The sequence below is a fragment of the Entelurus aequoreus genome, linkage group LG21, assembly GCF_033978785.1.
Source record: "Entelurus aequoreus isolate RoL-2023_Sb linkage group LG21, RoL_Eaeq_v1.1, whole genome shotgun sequence".
Lineage (NCBI taxonomy): Eukaryota > Metazoa > Chordata > Actinopteri > Syngnathiformes > Syngnathidae > Entelurus > Entelurus aequoreus.
The window spans coordinates 25,671,294-25,693,405 of NC_084751.1; the positions used below are offsets into that span (position 1 = coordinate 25,671,294).

The 22,112-nt window shown below is 38.1% G+C and overlaps 1 protein-coding gene across 9 annotated transcripts in view; it reads left to right on the plus strand.

Annotated features, from left to right (window-relative positions):
- Positions 1 to 5,749: 5,749 nt before the first annotated feature.
- The window catches only part of mapk10 (mitogen-activated protein kinase 10), a 76,426-nt gene continuing 60,063 nt past the window's right edge, over positions 5,750 to 22,112 (plus strand). For all 9 annotated transcript variants that reach the window (XM_062031284.1, XM_062031285.1, XM_062031287.1 and 6 more), the window contains exon 1: positions 5,750 to 6,012. Coding sequence is in view for 7 of the 9 variants with exons in the window: in XM_062031287.1 (XP_061887271.1) it covers positions 6,010 to 6,012 (3 nt within the window). In the remaining 2 variants the exon portion in view is untranslated. The remainder of the gene's footprint in view (positions 6,013 to 22,112) is intronic.

Sequence of the window (22,112 nt, forward strand, 5' to 3'; positions counted from 1 at the left end):
TGGGGTCACATTGGAATGTCCTTATTTTTGAAGGAAAAGCACTGTACTTTTCAATGAAGATAACTTTAAACTAGTCTTAACTTTAAAGAAATACACTCTATACATTGCTAATGTGGTAAATGACTATTCTAGCTGCAAATGTCTGGTTTTTGGTGCAATATCTACATAGGTGTATAGAGGCCCATTTCCAGCAACTATCACTCCAGTGTTCTAATGGTACAATGTGTTTGCTCATTGGCTCAGAAGGCTAATTGATGATTAGAAAACCCTTGTGCAATCATGTTCACACATCTGAAAACAGTTTAGCTCGTTACAGAAGCTACAAAACTGACCTTCCTTTGAGCAGATTGAGTTTCTGGAGCATCACATTTGTGGGGTCAATTAAACACTCAAAATGGCCAGAAAAAGAGAACTTTCATCTGAAACTCGACAGTCTATTCTTGTTCTTAGAAATGAAGGCTATTCCACAAAATTGTTTGGGTGACCCCAAACTTTTGAACGGTAGTGTATATAAATAAAATAAATACTTGAATTTCAGTGTTCATTTATTTACACATGTACACACGCACAACACTCCTCTACTCATTGTTGTATTTGAAAGTGGCTATATTGTGCATTTAAGATGTTCATGAAAAAATTTATTGGTGTATTTATAAATTAGAAACACAAAAGAACAAAACATCAATATTCCTTACAGACTGAGTTACTTCCACCCTTTTTTTAATAAAATATTTTTATAATTTGAACTTGTTTTATTCTATTTCATTTATTTTCTTGGATTACTTCCACCTTTTTGTTTTACATAAAACAGCTGCCACTAAAATCCTTGCAAACATGATGAAAATACAACAAACATACTTTCATGGTAGTGTGAAATACATAAATTATTTAAATTATTTCATTTTCATGGAGCAAATTCCTGCACAGTATATTGCCTTGAAGCCGTTTTTAACTGTTGTGAAAAAAATATGCAAATCAAAGTAATGCAAGAGTTACTTAATGTAATGAAAAAGAGGATTATCCTCTTGCACCCTGAGGCCCAGATGACCACTTCTTATCTCGCCACCTGCTGCAACTTGTCGCTACCTCTTTGTTTCATGTTCATTTTTTTTTTTTGCCTTTGCTTGATAACCTTTAGTATTTTATATTTTAGGATGATTCAGAGGCTATCTGCTGTGAGGCCTATTAGGGAGCGTCTTATCTTAGCAAAGGGTTTCCGACTGTGCTGATTTGCACTTGAAAGAGCGGCCACGCCTGTTGGAAATTAGGGGCACCTGACAGGTTAAAGAGGTTCTATCATCAGGCATTTGCCTCTGGAGAGCATTAGTTTCACTTTGAAATATTCCATCTGGTTGTGAAAGATTTCAGACAACGTCTGAGCCCCTTCGAGCCCCTGTGAACAAGCATTGTGTTATAATGGTGCAGAGAGACGCTTCTTCACACGACTTTGGTGCAGAAGCAACCAACACCCACACGTGTGTGAGGCGTGCGCTACTTTTACTATTTTCATAAGCAGCTTATCTCACTGCAGGGGAGCCCAAAAGCCTTGCGAGAGCACATTCTTATGAAGCTATTGTACTGCATTATCTCACTGGCCTGTATGTGAGAAATGAATTATTGGAGAGGCGAAGCTCTAAAATATTTGATGGAGCTGCACGTAAAAACATTCAAAGCAGTATTTTCTCACCACATAACTTTCCTCCAGAAGGTCTTATCTTTGTCCATGTGATGTCAGATGAAACAAAAATGTAGCTGTTTGTCCACAATACCCAGCAATATGTTTGGAGAAGAAAAGGTGAGGCCTTTAATCCCAGGAACACCAAACCTACCGTCAAACATGGTGGTGGTAGTATTATGCTCTGGGCCTATTTTGCTGCCAATGGAACTGGTGCTTTAGAGAGTAAATGGGACAATGAAAAAGGAGGATTACCTCCAAATTCTTCAGGACAACCTACAATCATCAGCCCGGAGGTTGGGTCTTGGGCGCAGTTGGGTGTTCCAACAGAACAATGACCCCAAACACACTGCTAATCTGCTCTGCCCTCCTCTCCTTCGTGGAGAGGGGGGGGGGGGGGGGGCACAGGTTCGGTGGCCACGGATGAAGCGCTGGCTGTCCAAAGTCGGGACCCGGGGTGGACCGCTCGTCTGTGCAGCGGTTGGGGACGTCTCTGCGCTGCTGACCTGTCTCCGCTCTGGATGGTCTCCTGCTGGCCCCACTATGGACTGGACTCTCACTATTATGTTAGATCCACTATGGACTGGACTCTCACAATATTATGCTAGATCCACTCGCCGTCCATTGCACCGGTCGCCGGGGGGGGGGGGGGGGGGGGGGGTTCTCATTGTCCCATTGGGTTAAGTTTTTCCTTGCCCTGATGTGGGATCTGAGCCGAGGATGTCGCTGTGGCTTGTGCAGCCCTTTGAGACACTCGTGATTTAGGGCTATATAAGTAAACATTGATTGATTGATTGATTGATTGATTGACGTCAAAAGTGGTAAAGGAATGGCTAAATCAGGCTAGAATTAAGGTTTTAGAATAGCCTGACTTAAGTCCTGACTTAAACGTGTGGACAATGCTGAAGAAACAAGTTTGTCAGAAAACCAACAAATTTAGATTTAGTTCACCAATTTTGTCAAGAGGAGTGGTCAAAAATTCAACCAGAAGCTTGTGGATGGCTACCAAAAGCTTCTTATTGCAGTGAAACTTTCCAAGGGACATGTAACCAAATATTAACATTGCTGTATGTATACCTTTGACCAAGCAGATTTGGTCACATTTTCAGTAGACCCATAATAAATTCATAAAAGAACCAAACTTCATGAATGTTTTTTTTGTGACCAACAAATATGTGCTCCAATCACTCTATCACAAAACAAATAAGAGTTGTAGAAATTATTGGAAACACAAGACAGCTATGACATTATGTTCTTTACAAGTGTATGTAAACTTTTGACCACGACTGTATATGCTGAAAATCAAGGTGAATTGAGAAGTATAACATGTAGAATATGACCCTAGCAGGCACAAGATATTAAAACGACATTGAGAACTTGCTGAATTGTCTGTATAATGTATGTATGTGGAGTAAAACTCTGGAACAAACTGGACTTATGACACAAGCAATGGCAACTTATTAATCGATTTTAACTAATAAAATTGTATACAAGCCTCCTTCCATGTTTTTGGACTGGAATTCTTAATCATGCGAAATATTGTGCTGTTTTTTTTTCTCATTTTTTTCTGGCACTCAGCCAAGGGTTGGCTGAGTGCCAACCCTTGGCACTCAGCATCAAGGGTTGGAATTGGGGGTTAAATCACCAAAAATGATTCCCGGGCGTGGCCACCGCTGCTGCTCACTGCTCCCCTCACCTCCCAGGGAGTGATTAAGGGTAATGGGTCAAATGCAGAGAATAATTTCACCACACATAGTGTGTGTGTGACAATCATTGGTACTTTAACTTTAACTTAACTTTCCTGTCATATTATGCTCCTTCCAGTGCTGTTGTTTTTAGGTTATATAGTTTTTATCCAATCAGAATTCAGCTACCTTATGTTGCCATGCTGTACCAAATCTGCCCGAAGCCTTCAGGATCAACGATGCAGGTGTCCGTGCACAGTAAGTGAACATTGACAGACAGTTGCGACAGCCAATCAGATCACGAGTTGTTGTCAGTAAGGCCTTCTAGCTGGGCTAAGGCAGATGTAAATTGTGATGTTATGAGCTAGGTAACATAAGAACTCCATTAACCAGCATGCCACAGTAGTGAAGAGCATGCGCAGTAGCCCCGTTTAGGCATGCCGGCAGCGGGATGTTTTTGATGAGCACGCTGTGGAGTAAACCTTAAGAACTCAGCTAACACGCCTCGTCTGCATCTTTTATGATTAGACAAGACAACACATATATTTGCAAGGCCATTTTCAAGAAGGATATTTAAAGAGAAACTACATCTTGTGAGACCATGTCGGCCAACGCCGGAAGCTCGAATGGGTTCTACAGATTGTGAGTTCAGATATTTTATTTATTGTTTCACCTTTAATATGTTTTTTGCAATTTTAATTTTGACAGTACCACATAAGATATGTTTTAATTGCTGATGGGGGTTTATTGATTTTTAAATGCGTCAGAAAATAACACTGTTGTACACTGTTGATGTGGTTCAATGCGCAGTAGTGCGTAAATGTGTTTCTGTATAGTATTTCTCCAGCAATGGTCATGTGTTGACATAAATTATGGTATTTTGAGAGGTAATCATTGAAGTCGGACATCACTGAAGGCCTAGGTGGGAAACATACGGCCCGCCACTGATAGATAGATAGATAGATAGATAGATAGATAGATAGATAGATAGATAGATAGATAGATAGATAGATAGATAGATAGATAGATAGATAGATAGATAGATAGATAGATAGATAGATAGATAGATAGATAGACAGACAGAAATATGTGATGTATTACATTGTAATTGTATGCAGGTTCAAAATAAACTGAGAGCAACCAACCAATACTGCAGTTGAACATATGCAGCGGCCACTACAGGAAGTCAGGCAGACGTATATTAAATGTAACTAGATGAGGCAATTCCTGAAGGAACTGTGTGTGAATGCTCCAATGCTGAAGTTGAACTGAAATCCTGGATTTTTTTTTAGAATTGTTGAAATAGAGCACCCAATTCCCAAACAGGTTGAACATTTTGAAGTTGGAACAGTTTGAATTAGATGAAAAATGTGGAAGTTGTGGAATTTATAAGAATGTCCCATTGATTTAATTGTGAATTTCCCCAAAATTTGGGAATTTCAGGAAAAGCGGGAATTTTTTTGAAAATGGTAAAAAACTTGAATGCTCTGAATGAGTTGAAATGGTTGGTGTTGGAATTTTTCAAATCAGTCGAGAAATGTTGAAGTAGTAACATGTTGAATTGAGAAGTTGTATGACGGAATTCCTGGAATTTCGGGAAAACCGGGAATTTTTCCAGTTCAAAAAACAACTTTGTGTTTTGTCCTGATTAAGAGGAATGTTTTGACAGTAAAATGGTTGAAATGCGTTGAAAAATGTGGAAGGAGTAGTCGCCAGAAAAAAGGGTGGAAATAGAGCTTTGAAAAACCAGGAATTATGGAAAATCCTGGAATTTTTTTGAACTTGGAAAAGAAGGTAGTTTAAATTTCCAGGATCGTGGAATGTGTTGAAGGTGGAATGGTTTGAATCGGTTGAAAAATGTGCAAATGGTGGAAGTTTAAAAAATGTCCCGGAAAACCTGGAATTCTGGGAAATCTGGGAATTTTTGGAATTTGTCAAGGGAAAGCCCGCGATCCCCGAATAGGCTGAACAGTTTGACGTTGGAACGGTTTGAATCGGGTGAAAAGTGTGGAAGGCAGAGCGCGCCAAAATCTGGAGAAGAAGAAGTTTAATATATAATAGATACATTTGGGTGTAGAAAACCATATGTGTGAATGCTTTTACACGATAATTAGAAACAATGGCTATTTTAAAGAGTGGAAGAAACAGCGCCATCTGGTGGTCTTGTGTGGCGTCATCTTGTTTCCCCACCATTTTATCTCTTGAAAAACAAACGCCGCTGGTAATTTGTAAGTGGACGGTACAGCAGCTGAACACAACCTCTTCCTCTCTTCTGCTTTGACGTCAGCAGTGCTCCTCTACGGTTGCTATGGCAACCCCCTCCACCCCCCATCCTCCCTTGCTCTCTCACTCCCTCTCTCTCCCTCCCTCCTCCTTTCCCTACCCGGTCCACAATGGTACAGCCAGCATCTTGCAGCACAATGGTTGCAAGGTGTTTGTGAGCATCAGCAACCCTCTGGTTTGCTCTCCCCGCTTGCTTAGCACCGTCTATATGTATATATATGTTTATTAAATACATTCAAAAAGAAGAAGAAGAGGTTTCCACCTGCCCTTTTGGGGATCCTTTGGCCATGATCGCCGCACAGCTTCAGGTCGGGATGTTTTGAACTGGACTGTCACCGGATTGGGTTCGTCATCAGCTGGCACGGAATGGTGAGTAGGAGCGTTGCATGGCGAGGGAATGGGGTTGGAGTCTAAGGATGGAAGAGAAGCAAAAATAACATGATTATTGCTTCAATGTTGTCTATATCTGCCCTACCAAATAAGAACATTTGAATGCATTAATGAAGAAGATATGGTATTTGATGTTTAATGCCCATATGGGACCGCATATGAGGGGCTAATTGACTTGTGTTGGATGATAGACAGGTGGATGGATGATGCACTTCAAAACAGGATCTCCATTCCGTGTAGGCCCGCATGCAGAGTTTGTCGCCCCCCCTCCCTCCCCATCCACTCCCCACCCCCTCACAAGTCAGCTGCATACCTTGTGCATTATGCAGAACATGCAGGCCACCATAAACATGGAGGCGTAAAGTACACCGTGCGATTTCATCTTGATTTATGGATTAATGAGTCTTCTCCATAATGGCTCGGTTTACACTAAATCTGCCTTAAAGCCAATTCTACATCCCGCCTTCACGTGCTTTGTTTTTGTGCTAAGCGGCATTATTTGGCTGTGTGTGTTTTGGGGTGTCACAACAACACCGGCGTGTTGGAAAAACACAAATAAAGAGAGCGCAGGAGAGAGCTGCTGTGACCTTGCATTGTTGAATAATTCAGGAGCGTGCTTTTCATGCTTGTGAAAGTGCTGCAGGGAACACGCTTCACCATTAAACCGAGCTTGTACGAGCTTACATGTTAAGGTATAGGTACCCCATCATCTCTCTGCGCTGGTGTGAATTATTTAGGATGAGAAGAAAACAATGGATTTATTACATAAACATTGACTCAAAATGATATTGATTGGTCGCAGAGGCTTGCTAATGGAAAAAGTCAGCATGGGAAAAAGCAATAAAGTATGTTATTATGTCATTGATAAAGCCACTACCTGCAAATTTGAGCACTACTTTTATTATATTTTATTAACAGATTGATGAACAACTTGTTTTGAAATTATAAGTCAAGGTGACATGTAGATATTTTAATAAATGCTTGGAACACCTTGTTGCATAATCAGATATAATAAATAGATATATAATATATAATTATACATATATATATATATATATATATATATATATATATATATATATATATATATATATATATATATATATATATATATATATATATATATATATATATACTTTTTAACATGTAAAGCGACTTTGGGTACTTAGAAAAGCGCTATATAAATCCCAGGTATTATTATTATCATTATTATTATATACTGTTAATATATACAGTATAGGCCAAAAGTTTGGACTCACCTTCTCATTCAATGGGTTTTCTTTATTTTCATGACTATTTACATTGTAGATTGTCACTGAAAACTCAAAACTATGAATGAACATACTTGACACACTCTCGGCATTCTCTCGATGAGCTTCAAGAGGTAGTCACCTGAAACGGTTTTACAAGTCTTGAAGGAGTTAGCTCATTGAGAGAATGCCTAGAGTGTGCAAAGCAGTAATCAAAGCAAAAGGTGGCTATTTTGAAAAAACTAGAATATAAAACAAGTTTTCAGTTATTGCACCTTTTTTTGTTAAGTACATAACTCCACATGTGTTCATTCATAGTTTTGATGCCTTCAGTGACAATCTACAATGTAAATAGTTATGAAAATTAAAAAAACACATTGAATGAGGAGAAGGTGTGTCCAAACTTTTGGCCTGTATTGTATATATATATATATATATATATATATATATATATATATATATATATATATATATATATATATATATATATATATATATATATATATATATATATATATATATATATATATAATTATAATATAAAAATATAAATAAATAATCAGATAATAAGTCTAGAACACACACAATTGTATGCAGTACATATTACTGTCAAATTTGAAATACATTTAGTATTAGCTTTTCGCAGCCCACTTTAAATGATGTGGCGACCCAACTTAAACAACACTTTAAATGATGTGGCGGATGTGAAATGATGTGGAGGGCCACTTTAATTGATGTGGCGGGCCAAATTGAATGACATGGGATGCTGTGGCAGGACAGCTCTGGCCCCTGGGCCTTGAGTTTAACACCCGTGCCCCAAATCCAGAATAAGTTTACCGTTCTTGTGTTTTGCGTTAACTTTGAGATGCCACAACAGAATATTATTTTTAATACATTTTATACTTTAAAAAAAAGTATTTAACTAGCTGTAAATAGTCTATTGGCATCTTTGCACAGTAAAAGTAGCTGCTTTAATATGTACATCCATCCATCCATTTTCTACCGCTTGTCCCGTTCGGGGTCGCGTGGGTGCTGGAGCCTATCTCAGCTGCATTCGGGCGGAAGGCGGGGTACACCCGGGACAAGTCGCCACCTCATCAGTGAGAATTAAATGCATTTTATAATTTTTTTTAGGATGATGATTATCCTGTTTTTAGTATTTACACATCAGCAAATTGTTAATCTGAACGAATAGATGCATAAGCGTCTTTGCCGTTTTCTTTCGTTTTTCGTATTCAATCTTCTAATGCCACAACTCAATCAGTCGAGGTACAAAGAATTGACAAAAAAAACATAAACTAGCGTCTGTCCTGGCTGCTCAGTACAATAAAAGTCTGCATTAATACCAACAGGAAGAAGAAAGTGCAAAGTTAGCTTTGAGCGAAATTTTAAGAAATTTAAAAAAAATACCAGAAGTTGCTAGGCTATTCCATCAAATTACCAACAATAATCAGATCAGGTTTGTTGACCAACCACAAATATTCTAGAAATCTAGATCATGTTTCCCCCGGTTTGAGCGATTAGAATGAGGAAAAAATGTGATGACGGCCATAGAACTAGAAATGGAACATTGTTTCCGATGGTATAGCGTAGCGATACCGCTCAATGCAATATGTCTCTAAGTCGATATTAAAACTAAAAGAAGAATGGGATGTTTGGGAGAAAACTTAATATGACGAGACTCACCTCCCAAGCGGTAGCTCCAGATCATGATTGTCGACAACTATAGAACCAGAAATGGAACATTATTACGCAATAAATGCGCTCTGTCCTGGCTGCTCAGTACAATAAGGCCACATCAAAACACATTTTGTTTGTCTTAAACCAGGGGTGTCAAACTCATTTTAGATCGGGGGCCACATGGGAAAAAAAAATCTACTCCCAAGTGGGCCGGACTGGTAAAATCACGGCATGATAACTTAAAAATAAAGACAACTTCAGATTGTTTTCTTTGTTTAAAAATAGAACAAGTACATTCTGAAAATGTACAAATCACAATGTTGTTGGGTTTTTTTTTCTACACTTACATGTTGCGGTTAATAGTATTCTATCTTTATTTGTCGTTATTTATGCTTTCTCAATAAATTATGTGATAATGTTATTATTATTAATCTATCAAGATGAAAAAATAATATCAAAAACAAATTACAGGATGTTATTTATGTAGTTTGCTCATTTTCCTCGACTGTTGCACTAACATCATGTGGTTTATTTTTATTTATTCTTTACATATGTAGCATCATCTACAAAGATACAAAGAATTGCTATTGCAACATCTAGTGGACACAATTAGAACAGCAGTTTCTTTCATTCAAAAATGTCGGCTCATTTTTATACTTAGCCGCACGTTTGACACCCCTGTCTTAAACATTTCCGTCAAACGATTCATTTTTGAATGAGATGAATCATAATTTTGAGATGTGATTAATTCTGATTACTCACAGTAGGTTTCCCCCCCCCCCCCCCCCACTTTTATGAAAGTTAAAATATTTTATGATGGCAATAGTTTAACTCTGGAACAGATAATTATTGTCCACATTATTCCACAGAAAAAATGGTGCAGACATTCCACCATTGTATTACCCTTATATTGTAGATACAAATCAAGATGCAAATCAGATACAAAGCGTTTACTTTTTGCCATTAAAAACCCCTTTAACTGAGTTTGAAATGCTCCCATTTAGTCATGCAATCACTGCGCACCAGTGTTGTTCATTTCTACCACTCCCTAATAGACCTCCAGCATGGAGGAGGAGAGACTCCATCAGAGTTAACACCCCTGACTTTTCCATATAAATCTTAAATGAGTGTCATTAATGAAATATATCGAGTTGTGTGTCTACGGCTTGTAATTGCTTGCAAATATGTCCGCCGTGGCAATTAGAAGGAAGGTGAACGTCGTCATTAGGACAAGCGGACTCAATTCACATTTTTAAATATTTAAACTCTGTCTATTTTCAGAATGATAGCTTTTAACTCTCCAAACAATCAGAGAAACTGTAAGGAGAGATACCCGGTTATGCAACAATTGGATTTTATCTTGCAAAAGCCTTTTTTTTTTGCTTGAACTGCTGCAGCCGTACTCGACCAGCTACACATCTGTACTGGGCCACCAAAGGTCAGAGCGCATTAATACTCGAGTAATGACAATGGAGGGTCGGGAGTGCCTCATGTCATGTTAGTCTCCTCTAATTGTGCTCAGATCATTTGGTTTGACAACATCTGGCCAGGAAGCTGTGTTTAATTGGAATTTACTAATTTCATTCAGTGAAGGAAGACAGCAAATTTCCCTTTGGAGGTTAGCATAGTACAAAAATGCTGGGTTATTTTGATAACCCAATTTATGAGTTGCGAGTGTTGGGTTAAATTTTGGAGTTATTTTTATGAAGAGCAATCCATTTTTTGGGTAATAAGGGTATTATTTTTACTCAATTTCTGGGTTTTCAAAACTATGAACCGTTTTTGGGTAAAAGGCTTTTTAAAATTTTTTATTAAAAAGGTACTTTTTCTTGAAGATAGTTTTATTATGGATTAATCTCATAAACATTATTTACAATCACACATCTTATGTACATGAACATATTTGAGCATAGAACTACTATGACCATACATGGCAATTCTTGTAAAAAAAAAAAATGTCACTCATATCTTGCTTTTGAGTATATTTTAATGGAATAAAAATAATTTTGATCAGTAGTTGGGAAGGAGTAGGACAAACCAGCAGTAAAATGTATAATTCTTGACCAACTATTGGGTCAAGGAGCGCTAAATTGCCCAACTCAATAGTTGGGTTTGGAATAACCCAACATTGTAGTGAGTAAAACTCAGCTTTTGGGTTAAATAATTCAACCCAATAGTTTGGTTGGGGATAACCCAACATTAAGTTATCATAACTCAACTTTTTGGTTAAATAATTCAACGCAAAAGTTGGGTTGAAAAAATTAACCCAAACTGTTGAGGTAAAGCAACTCAAATAAGGGGTTTGTCCTTTTCTGAAACAGCAGTTGGGTTAAAATTGGGTTATTTTTTAACCCAACATTTTTTAGTGTGTACTTTCTGGTTCAACTGTATCAAGTGAATTTTTCTGACAAAAGTGAAAAAAAAACATGTTTTTTTGTCCGTTCATGTGTTTGTTAGCACAGTGGTCTCCAATCACCGGTCCGTGACGCAATTGCTCATTTGGCCGCACAGAAACAATAATTAATTTATAAACTACCGCATTTTCTCACTTAACTTTTGTCTGTCCCACTAAACACACCAATAAGCTTGTTAATAGATGTATATTACAACTCAATCAATCAATCAATCAATCAATGTTTATTTATATAGCCCTAAATCTCAAGTGTCTCAAAGGGATGCACAAGCCACAACGACATCCTCGGTACAGAGCCCACATAAGGGCAAGGAAAAACTCACAACCCAGTGGGCCGTCGATGTGAATGACTATGAGAAACCTTGGAGAGGACCGCAGATGTGGGTGACCCCCCCCCCCTCTAGGGGAGACTGGATGCAATGGACGTCGAGTGGGTCTAGTTATAGTACATGGGACTATACACATTAATGGACATATAAAATGTTAATGTGCCAGATTGTAGCTAAAGGCTAATTTTTCATGCTCATTTTTTTGCTGTTTTTATCAGCCACACGTAGAAAGCCGGTCCGTGAAAATAATGCATACATTAAACCCAGCGGTGTGCCATCAGAGCCAGCAAGGCCTTCTCTGCTGGCCTAACATAACCAGAAATCATGATCATAATTAAAGATAAAATTATTTTTTTATTTACTTTCCCTAAATATCTAAAAGTATTCATATTCTCTTCATGTCATATTATGCTCCTTCCAGTGCTGTTGTTTTTAGTTTTAGTTTGTATCTAATCAGAATTCAGCTAGCTTATGTTGCCATGCTGTACCAAATCTGCCAAAAGGCCTTTACGTTTACGCATCCTGTGATTGGATACTCGCCAAGACCGTTAGCGGATGAATTTGAAAACACATAGAGTTGATAGACAGTTGCGATAGCCAATCAGATCACAAGTTGTTGACAGTAGCCTATCCAAGTAGCCTGATGTTAACGAGACTGTGATTGGATACTCACTCATTCCAAAGTGAGCCAGCTAGAATTCACTGAAATTAAAGTACTTCTTATATTTATATTATATATATATATATATATATATATACACTACCGTTCACAAGTTTGGGGTCACATTGAAATGTCCTTATTTTTGAAGGAAAAGCACTGTACTTTTAAATGAAGATAACGTTAAACTAGTCTTAACTTTAAAGAAATACACTCTATACATTGCTAATGTGGTAAATGACTATTCTAGCTGAAAATGTCTGGTTTTTGGTGCAATATCTACATAGGTGTATAGAGGCCCATTTCCAGCAACTATCACTCCAGTGTTCTAATGGTACAATGTGTTTGCTCATTGGCTCAGAAGGCTAATTGATGATTAGAAAACCCTTGTGCAATCATGTTCACACATCTGAAAACAGTTTAGCTCATTACAGAAGCTACAAAACTGACCTTCCTTTGAGCAGATTGAATTTCTGCAGCATCACATTTGTGGGGTCAATTAAACGCTTAAAATGGCCAGAAAAAGAGAACTTTCATCTGAAACTCGACAGTCTATTCTTGTTCTTAGAAATGAAGGCTATTCCACAAAATTGTTTGGGTGACCCCAAACTTTTGAATGGTAGTGTATATATAGTACAGTAAACAGTAATGAAAACACAGTTGTTCTACTAACTGTACTGTACTTGCTGCTTACTTTTAAAAAAAAATAACACATACCTTTCACTATTTGACTAGCTTTTGTTCTACCATATGAGTACTGGCGAGCGATCTCTGAATCCGGGAACATATCCTGCACGGATTTGTTGAAAACATCCGCAAATGAGAACGGGATGTTGCTTGCAAGGTGGCCCATAATACTGCGTTGCCGCCGACTTGTGCTTCTCTGACCGTTCATGAGTGACTATATCCATTCGGCCACCGTGTTATGGGTTATAGATAAACTTATGGATAACGGAGACATATATAATAGTCTCCTTTTCAGGTGAGAGGACGCAAAACGCAGCGCCTTTAAGGCACGCCCCCAATATTGTTTGTCCGGCTGGAAATTGCCATAGTTTTGAAACAATGCATGATGGGAATCCGGATGTTGTGTGTCAGTGTATTAACGTGCCGGCTGGAATAAACACACGCTGAGAAATAGTTCCATGCCTGCCTACTTTATGGGTTATAGATAAACCTATGGATAACGGAGACATATATAATAGTCTCCTTTTCAGGTGAGAGACGACGCTAAAAGCAGTGCCTTTAAGGCACGCCCCCAATATAGTTGTCCGGCTGGAAATCGGGAGATTTTCGGGAGAATGGTTGTCCCGAGAGATTTTCGGGAGAGGTCTCCCGGAAAGTCTCCCGGAAAATTCGGGAGGGTTGGCAAGTATGGTTCCTGTATAGTATTTCTCCAGCAATGTGGTGACATCAATCATGGTATTTTGAGAGGTAATCTTTGAAGTCGGACATCACTGAAGGCCTAGGTAAGAAACGCACGGCCCGCCAATGGTTAAACCGGTCCCTGGTGGAAAAAAGGTTGGGGAACTCTGTAAGTTAGCAGACTACTTCCTTTTTCATGAAGGATGACAGAAGACGATAGAATGCTCCTAATTTGATTATGGGGAGGTGTGACGACTTTATTGTGATTTGAACAATAAAAAGACAAATCTAATTTGTACGATAAAAGTGAACACATGGTGTCTGGTTCATGGATGATGATGATGTAAATTTGTGTAATTCGGTTTATATTATGAGTCAAAAAGTGAATGTACTTCCTCAAGCTGTGGAAGTACATCATCTTCCATCAACAAAACTGTGTTTGTTGATGGAAGATGATGCAAGTCAACAGCTCTGTTTTAGGTGGGTTTTGTCTGAACATATACGTTAGCTGACTATTTCCTGGTTCTTTGCGGAAGATGGAGGATGACTGGACCGTACCATTTCTAAAAATAAATTGTGGGGATTTTTTGGGACTCAAATAGTAAAAAGAGAAAATAAATCCCCCCAAAATCATGCTGTTTTTGATTGTTAGTCAGTCCGTTTGTTAGTTACACTAGCAAGCTACTTTCAGGCTCACTAAAAGCTAAAATGCCCAAAAGAGACAAAGCAAATTCCTCTAACAAAACAAAGCAAAATGGTGGAGCGCTGTATATATGTTTGTTTGCCAGTTACTAGGCTACTTCCTGGTTCAATCCTAACTAAAACATCGAATTAAAGACAACACAAATTGCTCTAACAAAACAAAACAAATTGGTGGAGTGCTGTATATGTATGTGTTTGTTTGCTAGCCAGTTGGCTACTTCCTGGTTCAATCGGAAATAAAACGCTAAGATAAGGACAACACAAATCGTTCTAACAAAACAAAATGGTCAAGTGCTGTATACAGATATGTGTTTATTTTTGGTTAGCTAATAAGCTACTTCCTGGTTCAATTGTTATTATCCCAGTTTAATCGTAACTAAAACAACCCCCTAAAAAGACAACAGAAATTCCTCTAACAAAACAAAATGGTGGAGTGCTACATATGTTTGTTTGTTAGCTAGTAAGCTACTTCCCGGTTTAATCGTAACTAAAACAACCTCCTAAAAAGACAACAGAAATTTCTCTAACAAAACAAAATGGCATCACATGGACAAAGATACGACCTTCTAGAGGAAAGTTCTGTGGTCAGATGAAACAAAAATGTAGCTGTTTGGCCACAATACCCAGCAATATGTTTGGAGGAGAAAAGGCGAGGCCTTTAATCCCAGGAACACCATTCCTACTGTCAAGCATGGTGGTGGTAGTATTATGCTCTGGGCTTGTTTTGCTGCCAATGGAACTGGTGCTTTACAGAGAGTAAATGGGACAATGAAAAAGGAAGATTACCTCCAAATTCTTCAGGACAACCTAAAATCATTAGCCCGAAGGTTGGGTCTTGGGCGCAGTTGGGTGTTCCAACAGGACAATGACCCCAAACACACGTCTAAAGGGGTAAAGGAATGGCTAAATCAGGCTAGAATTAAGGTTTTAGAATGGCCTTCCTAAAGTCCTGACTTAAACGTGTGGACAATGCTGAAGAAACAAGTCCATGTCAGAAAACCAACAAATGTAGCTGAACTGCACCAATTTTGTCAAGAGGAGTGGTCAAAAATTCAACCGGAAGCTTGTGGATGGCTACCAAAAGCGCCGTTTTGCAGTGAAACTTGCCAAGGGACATGTAACCAAATATCAACATTGCTTTATGTATACTTTTGACTCAGCAGATTTGGTCACATTTTCAGTAGACCATAATAAATTCATAAAAGAACCAAACTTCATGAATGTTTTTGTGACCAACAAGTACCAATCACTCTATCACAAAAAAATAAGAGTTGTAGGAATGATTGGAAACTCAAGACAGCCATGACATTATGTTCTTTACAAGTGTATGCAAACTTTTGACCACGACTGTATGTGTTTGTTTGCTAGCCAGTAGGCTACTTCCTGGTTCAATTGTAAATAAAATGCTAAAATAAGGACAACACAAATCGTTCTAACAAAACAAAATGGTCAAGTGCTGTATACAGGTATGTGTTTATTTTTGATTAGCTTGTAGGCTACTTCCTGGTTCAATTGTTATTAAAACGCCATAATACAAAAACAAAATGGCGGAGTGCTGTCTATGTGTATGTTTGTTAGCTAGTGGGCTATTTCCCGGTTTAATCGTAACTAAAACAACCTCCTAAAAAGACAACAGAAATTCCTCTAACAAAACAAAATGGTGGATTGCTACATATGTTTGTTTGTTAGCTAGTAGGCTACTTCCTGGCTTAATCGTAATTTAAACACCTTCAAGAAAGTACAACACTAATTTCTCCAGCAAAACAAAACAAAATGGAGTGCTGTATATGTTTGTTTGTTAGGTAGTAGGATACTTTGTGGTTCAATCGTAACAAAAACATCCCCTGGATATATTTGTTTTTTTTAGCTCGTGGGCTAATTTCTGGTTCAATGACACAAGATGGGATAGCTACAAAATCCCACAGTCACGCAAAGTGCTAAAAAGTATAAATACATTCCTGTATCATTATGTGGTCTATGCCATGGTCTGTGTGTTACTCTTTCACAAGGTTTTGTGGAAAACATTTACCATAAATGCGCCAATTATGCTTCTATTTAACTTGACTTGAATTGGAACCGAGTGAAAAAGTAGACGATTCCTGTGTCCTGCGCTAAGCTGTCTGGATAATGTAGTATATTAACATTTACTTTCTCGTTTACATGAATACATATATTTATCTAACCTTTAACATTTTTGAGATGTTGAAGTGTGATGATAATCTCTTGTCTCTCTTTTAGAAATAAAAAATATTGCTATACATCGGGCTTAACATTTCACATATACTCTTATCGTGCTGGGGTTAATGTGTTGGGACATAAATTAATGTTTACAATAGAACAACTCTTTTCAAGCGTAAAACATACACTGACAATTAGGGATGTACGATAATGGCTTTTTGCCGATATCCGATATTCCGATATTGTCCAACTCTTAATTACCGATACCGATATCAACCGATACCGATATCAACCGATATATACAGTCGTGGAATTAACACATTATTATGCCTAATTTGGACAACCAGGTATGGTGAAGATAAAGTCCTTTTAAAAAAAAATGTATAAAATAAAATATGATAAATAAATTAAAAACATTTTCTTGAATAAAAAAGAAAGTAAAACAATATAAAAACAGTTACATAGAAACTAGTAATGAATGAAAATGAGTAAAATTAACTGTTAAAGGTTAGTACTATTAGTGGACCAGCAGCACGCACAATCATGTGTGCTTACGGACTGTATCCCTTGCAGACTGTATTGATATATATTAATATATATAGTGTAGGAACCAGAAATATTAATAACAGAAAGAAACAACCCTTTCGTGTGAATGAGTGTGAATAAGTGTAAATGGGGGAGGGAGGTTTTTTGGGTTGGTGTACTAATTGTAAGTGTATCTTGTGTTTTTTATCTTGATTTAATAAAATAAATAAATTAATTAAAAAAAACGATACCAATAATAAAAAAACCCGATACCGATCATTTCCGATATTATATTTTAAAACATTTATCGGCCGATAATATCGGCAGGCCGATATTATCGGACATCTCTACTGACAATGTCTGCAACTTGTGGATGACAGAGCACACAGCGGAAGATACGTAGTCTTTAAAGGTGTTCCTTTTTGTAATTACAATTATTACTTTCATTACCATAAATTCCGGATTATAAGCCGCTACATTTTTCCTGGGCTTTGAACCCTGCGTCTTATAAAATGGTGCAATAAATGTATAGATTTTTGTTCGCTGACGGCCAACTACAATGTAAATAGTTTAAAAAAGACAACCAAACACACTGAATAGGCGGGTTATTGTTTGTAATATGGCGCCATATTAGAGTTTGCTTACTGCAGTAGCTGTATCGCCCTTCTGTTTGGACTGAGCTATGAACCTACGAAAAGTACAGTTGCTGTTCGGCCTTCTACCTGTCCATAGCGTTACTACTCGTATGGATTCTTCATTTATCACTTCAAGCAAGGTTTGTAAGTTTTACAATATATCTAAAACAATTTTTACTTACCAAACCGTCCCATGTGTGATGTCTGTAGGAGTGTTTTAATACATATTTGTACGTGCTATGGATACGTAATGAAGCTAGCGTCGTTAGCATTGGCTACTATGCTAACACGTTTATGAGTGTCTGTGTTAGTATTATTAACTTACAATGGCATTCTGTTTGTATTGTTTCTGTTTCGTAAATTCACCAAAACTTTACTGTGGACTTATTAAGTCTGTTTAGCTGATTTGAGAGATAACTTCCACAGCTAGTGGTTCCATGACGATGGCTTCTGTTTTGTTTGATCAGCCATTTTACTGCAATGTGACAGGCACCATTTGGAAACAATTAGGGTATGTAAATAAACATTTACAAAATGTTTCTGTGTAAATAACTAATTTCACAATGTATCTATCTGTGGTGAGGCTAACGCTGATGGCCGACTATAATGTAAATAGTTTAAAAAAGACAACCAAAAACACTGAATAGGCGTGTTATTGTTTGTGATATGGCGCCATATTACAGTTTTCTTATTGCAAGTGCTGCAGTAGCTGCATTGCCCTTCTGTTTGGACTGAGCTATGAACGTAGAAAAAGTACAGTTGCTGTCCGGCCTTCTACACGTCCATAGCGTTTCTACTCGAATGGATTCTTCATTTATCACTCCAAGCAAGGTTTGTAAGTTTTAGAATATAACTAAAACAATTTTTACTTACTAAACCGTCCCATGTGTGATGTCTGTAGGAGTGTTTTAATGCTTATTTGTACGTGCTATGGGTACGTAATGGAGCTAGCGTCGTTAGCATTAGCTCCTATGCTAACACGTTTACGAGTGTCTGTGTTAGTATTATTAACTTCCAATGGCATTCTGTTTGTATTGTTTCTGTTTCCTAAATTCACCAAAATGTCACTGTGAACTTATTGAGTCTGTTTAGCTGATTGGAGAGTTAGCTTCCGCAGCTAGTGGGTCCATGACGATGACTTCTGTTTTGTTTGATCAGCCATTTTACTGCGATGTGACAGGCACCATTTGGAAACAATTAAGGTATGTAAATAAATATTTACTAAATGTTTCTGTGTAAAAAACTAATTTCACAACGTATCTATCTGCGGCTTATAGTCCGGTGCGGCTAATACATGGAAAATATTTATTCTATTCTAAAATGTTGTGAGTGCAGTGCGCTCTAATGTCCGGAAAATACAGTAGCTGTAATTCATGGAACAGTACAGTGATTTGACCACGAGCCCTGAGTATGTGCTTTTACTGCCATCTAGTGTCTATTTTTAAGTCTGTGTGGTATAAAACGACTAAGACTTAAATACGGTATTTGTTTTACAAATTTGGTTGAGTTTTTTTGTGGTTAAGGTTACAAGGAACTACTGTTGCCCCGATACCAATATTTTGGTACCGAAATTATTTGGAAACTTTTCGGTACTTTTCTAAATAAAGGGTACCACAAAAAATTGCATTATTGGCTTTATTTTTACAAAAAATCTTGCGGTACATTAAACCTATGTTTCTTATTGCAAGTTTGTCCTTAAATAAAATAGTGAACATACAAGACAACTTGTCTTTTAGTAGTAAGTAAGCAAACAAAGGCTCCTAATTTAGCTGCTGACATATGCAGTAACATATTGTGTCATTTATCATTCTATTATTTAGTCAAAATTATTAAGGACAAGTGGTAGAAAATGAATTATTAATCTACTTGTTCATTTACTGTTAATATCTGCTTACTTTCTCTTGTAACATGTTCTATCTACACTTCTGTTAAAATGTAATAATCACTTATTCTTCTCTTGTTTGATACTTTACATTAGTTTTGGATGATACCACAAATTTGGGTATCAATCCGATACCAAGTCGTTACAGGATCATACATTGGTCATACATTCAAAGTCCTCATGTGTCCAGGGACATATTTCCTGAGTTTATAAACATAGTATACATTTAAAAAAACCGAAAGAAGATGTTGTGATGCCAAAAAATATTGACGTAATCATAGTATAATCGACTACATACGCTACTGTGCTTACAGTGGATGTTAGGTGTGGATCCAACAATGGCGTTTGTTTGCATTTTGGCGGACCGGTACTTTTCAGAGGCGGTATAGTACCAAATATGATTCTTAGTATCGCGGTACTATATTAATACCGTACAACCCTACAAGAAACACATAAAAAACATTGATAACAAATTCACAAAATCACCCTAAAAATAAGCCTCAAAACATTGTAAATTTTGCCGCAACTTTTTGAAAAAGCAGCGAAAAATTCTGGTATTATAGGCCTCGACAATCACAAAAAAAGCCCACGAAATCCTGACGGTACTGATTACTGCTATTTCTAAGTAAGCATGGTAGCAGTAAAGCTCTACTAGTGATCATTTAATGTACCAAGTGGCAGGTTTACAAGACTCAGCACCTGAAGCGCCTTCCCTACATGTTTCTGCAATGTGCTTAATCCCCAAACTGTGGCGTAAGCTGTTTCTGTTTAGGGGGGACATCACGTGCATACAGGCGGTCGACAGAGTGTGAGAGAAAATGCATTTCAAATCAATAAGCTGTCAAGAAGGAGTCAGTGCTGTTTTGTTTTGAGGTTTGCATTCGGAATCTTCCCCGCCCCTTTTTTTTTTTGTCTCGGCAAGGCGGCGTACTGCGGGAGAGCTGGCTGCTGAAACAAGCACTTACAATGGAGCTTTGAGAGAAGTGCGAAAGGGGTGTGAGGCCGTGAGCCAGGGCGATGGGGGAATGCCGGCAGCGAAGGGAGACAAAAGGGAGGCAGGAAGGACCAAATTGTTGACGACGGAAGGGAGACAACGACGCATTTATGATGACTCAAGCCACAAAAGGATGCGGCGGTGAACAATAACACCCCCCCATTGTTTTTTTGATCATCGTGCTGTCGCATGCTAATTATGCCTCTGATTCAGTGTTGCAGGAGTGACATGTCCGCGTTTCATGCTTCTATGTGCACAGTGCTGAGTCAGAAACTGGCTATCCAAAGTGAAGCAGTTCTCCATTAACTGCAGCTGTCGATGCCCTTTTTAAAAGACCCTGGTGCAGTAATTATTGATGGGCACTTACACAGGGTTACAAACAAACAACTAACTGGGTATAATAACTGAAATTTGGACTGTAACAACAAATAGTCAGACTGACATTGCACCGATTTATTATAGCTAGGGGCTGAATTAGTAAGGGTTTGCGTGTAATAAAACACGTGCAAACTTGATAGCACACGCAAAGCTGATGTATTAAATGTGTGCAAAGAGGATTGCGTGTTTAAGGTGAGCAGAAAAAGGCATGCAATCCATTTTGCCTCCCTGTCTTCATTAATATGCAGAATTTATGCTGATCATCAAACAACTCACACTGCTCGGAGGAGAAAATGCACTTATATTATACAGTTAAAGTTAAAGGCCTACTGAAATTTGATTTTCTTATTTAAATGGGGATAGCAGATCCATTCTATGTGTCATACTTGATCATTTCGCGATATTGCCATATTTTTGCTGAAAGGATTTAGTAGAGAACATCGACGATAAAGTTCGCAACTTTTGGTCGCTGATAAAAAAGCCTTGCCTGTACCGGAAGTAGCGTGACGTCATAGGTTGTGGAGCTCCTCACATCTGCACATTGTTTACAATCATGGCCACAAGCAGCGAGAGCGATTCGGACCGAGAAAGCGACGATTTCCCCATTAATTTGAGCGAGGATGAACGATTCATGGATGAGGAAAGTGAGAGTGAAGGACTAGAGGGCAGTGGAAGCGATTCAGATAGGGAAGATGCTGTGAGAGGCGGGTGGGACCTGATATTCAGCTGGGAATGACTAAAACAGTAAATAAACACAAGACATATATATACTCTATTAGCCACAACACAACCAGGCTTATATTTAATATGCCACAAACTAATCCGCATAACAAACACCTCCCCCCTCCCGTCCATATAACCTGCCAATACAAATCAAACACCCGCACAACACACTCAATCCCACAGCCCAAAGTACCGTTCACCTCCGCAAAGTTCATACAGCACATATATTTCCCCAAAGTTACGTACGTGACATGCACATAGCGGCACGCACGTACGGGCAAGCGATCAAATGTTTGGAAGCCGCAGCTGCATACTCACGGTACCGCGTATCCAACTAAAAGTCCTCCTGGTAAGAGTCTCTGTTGTC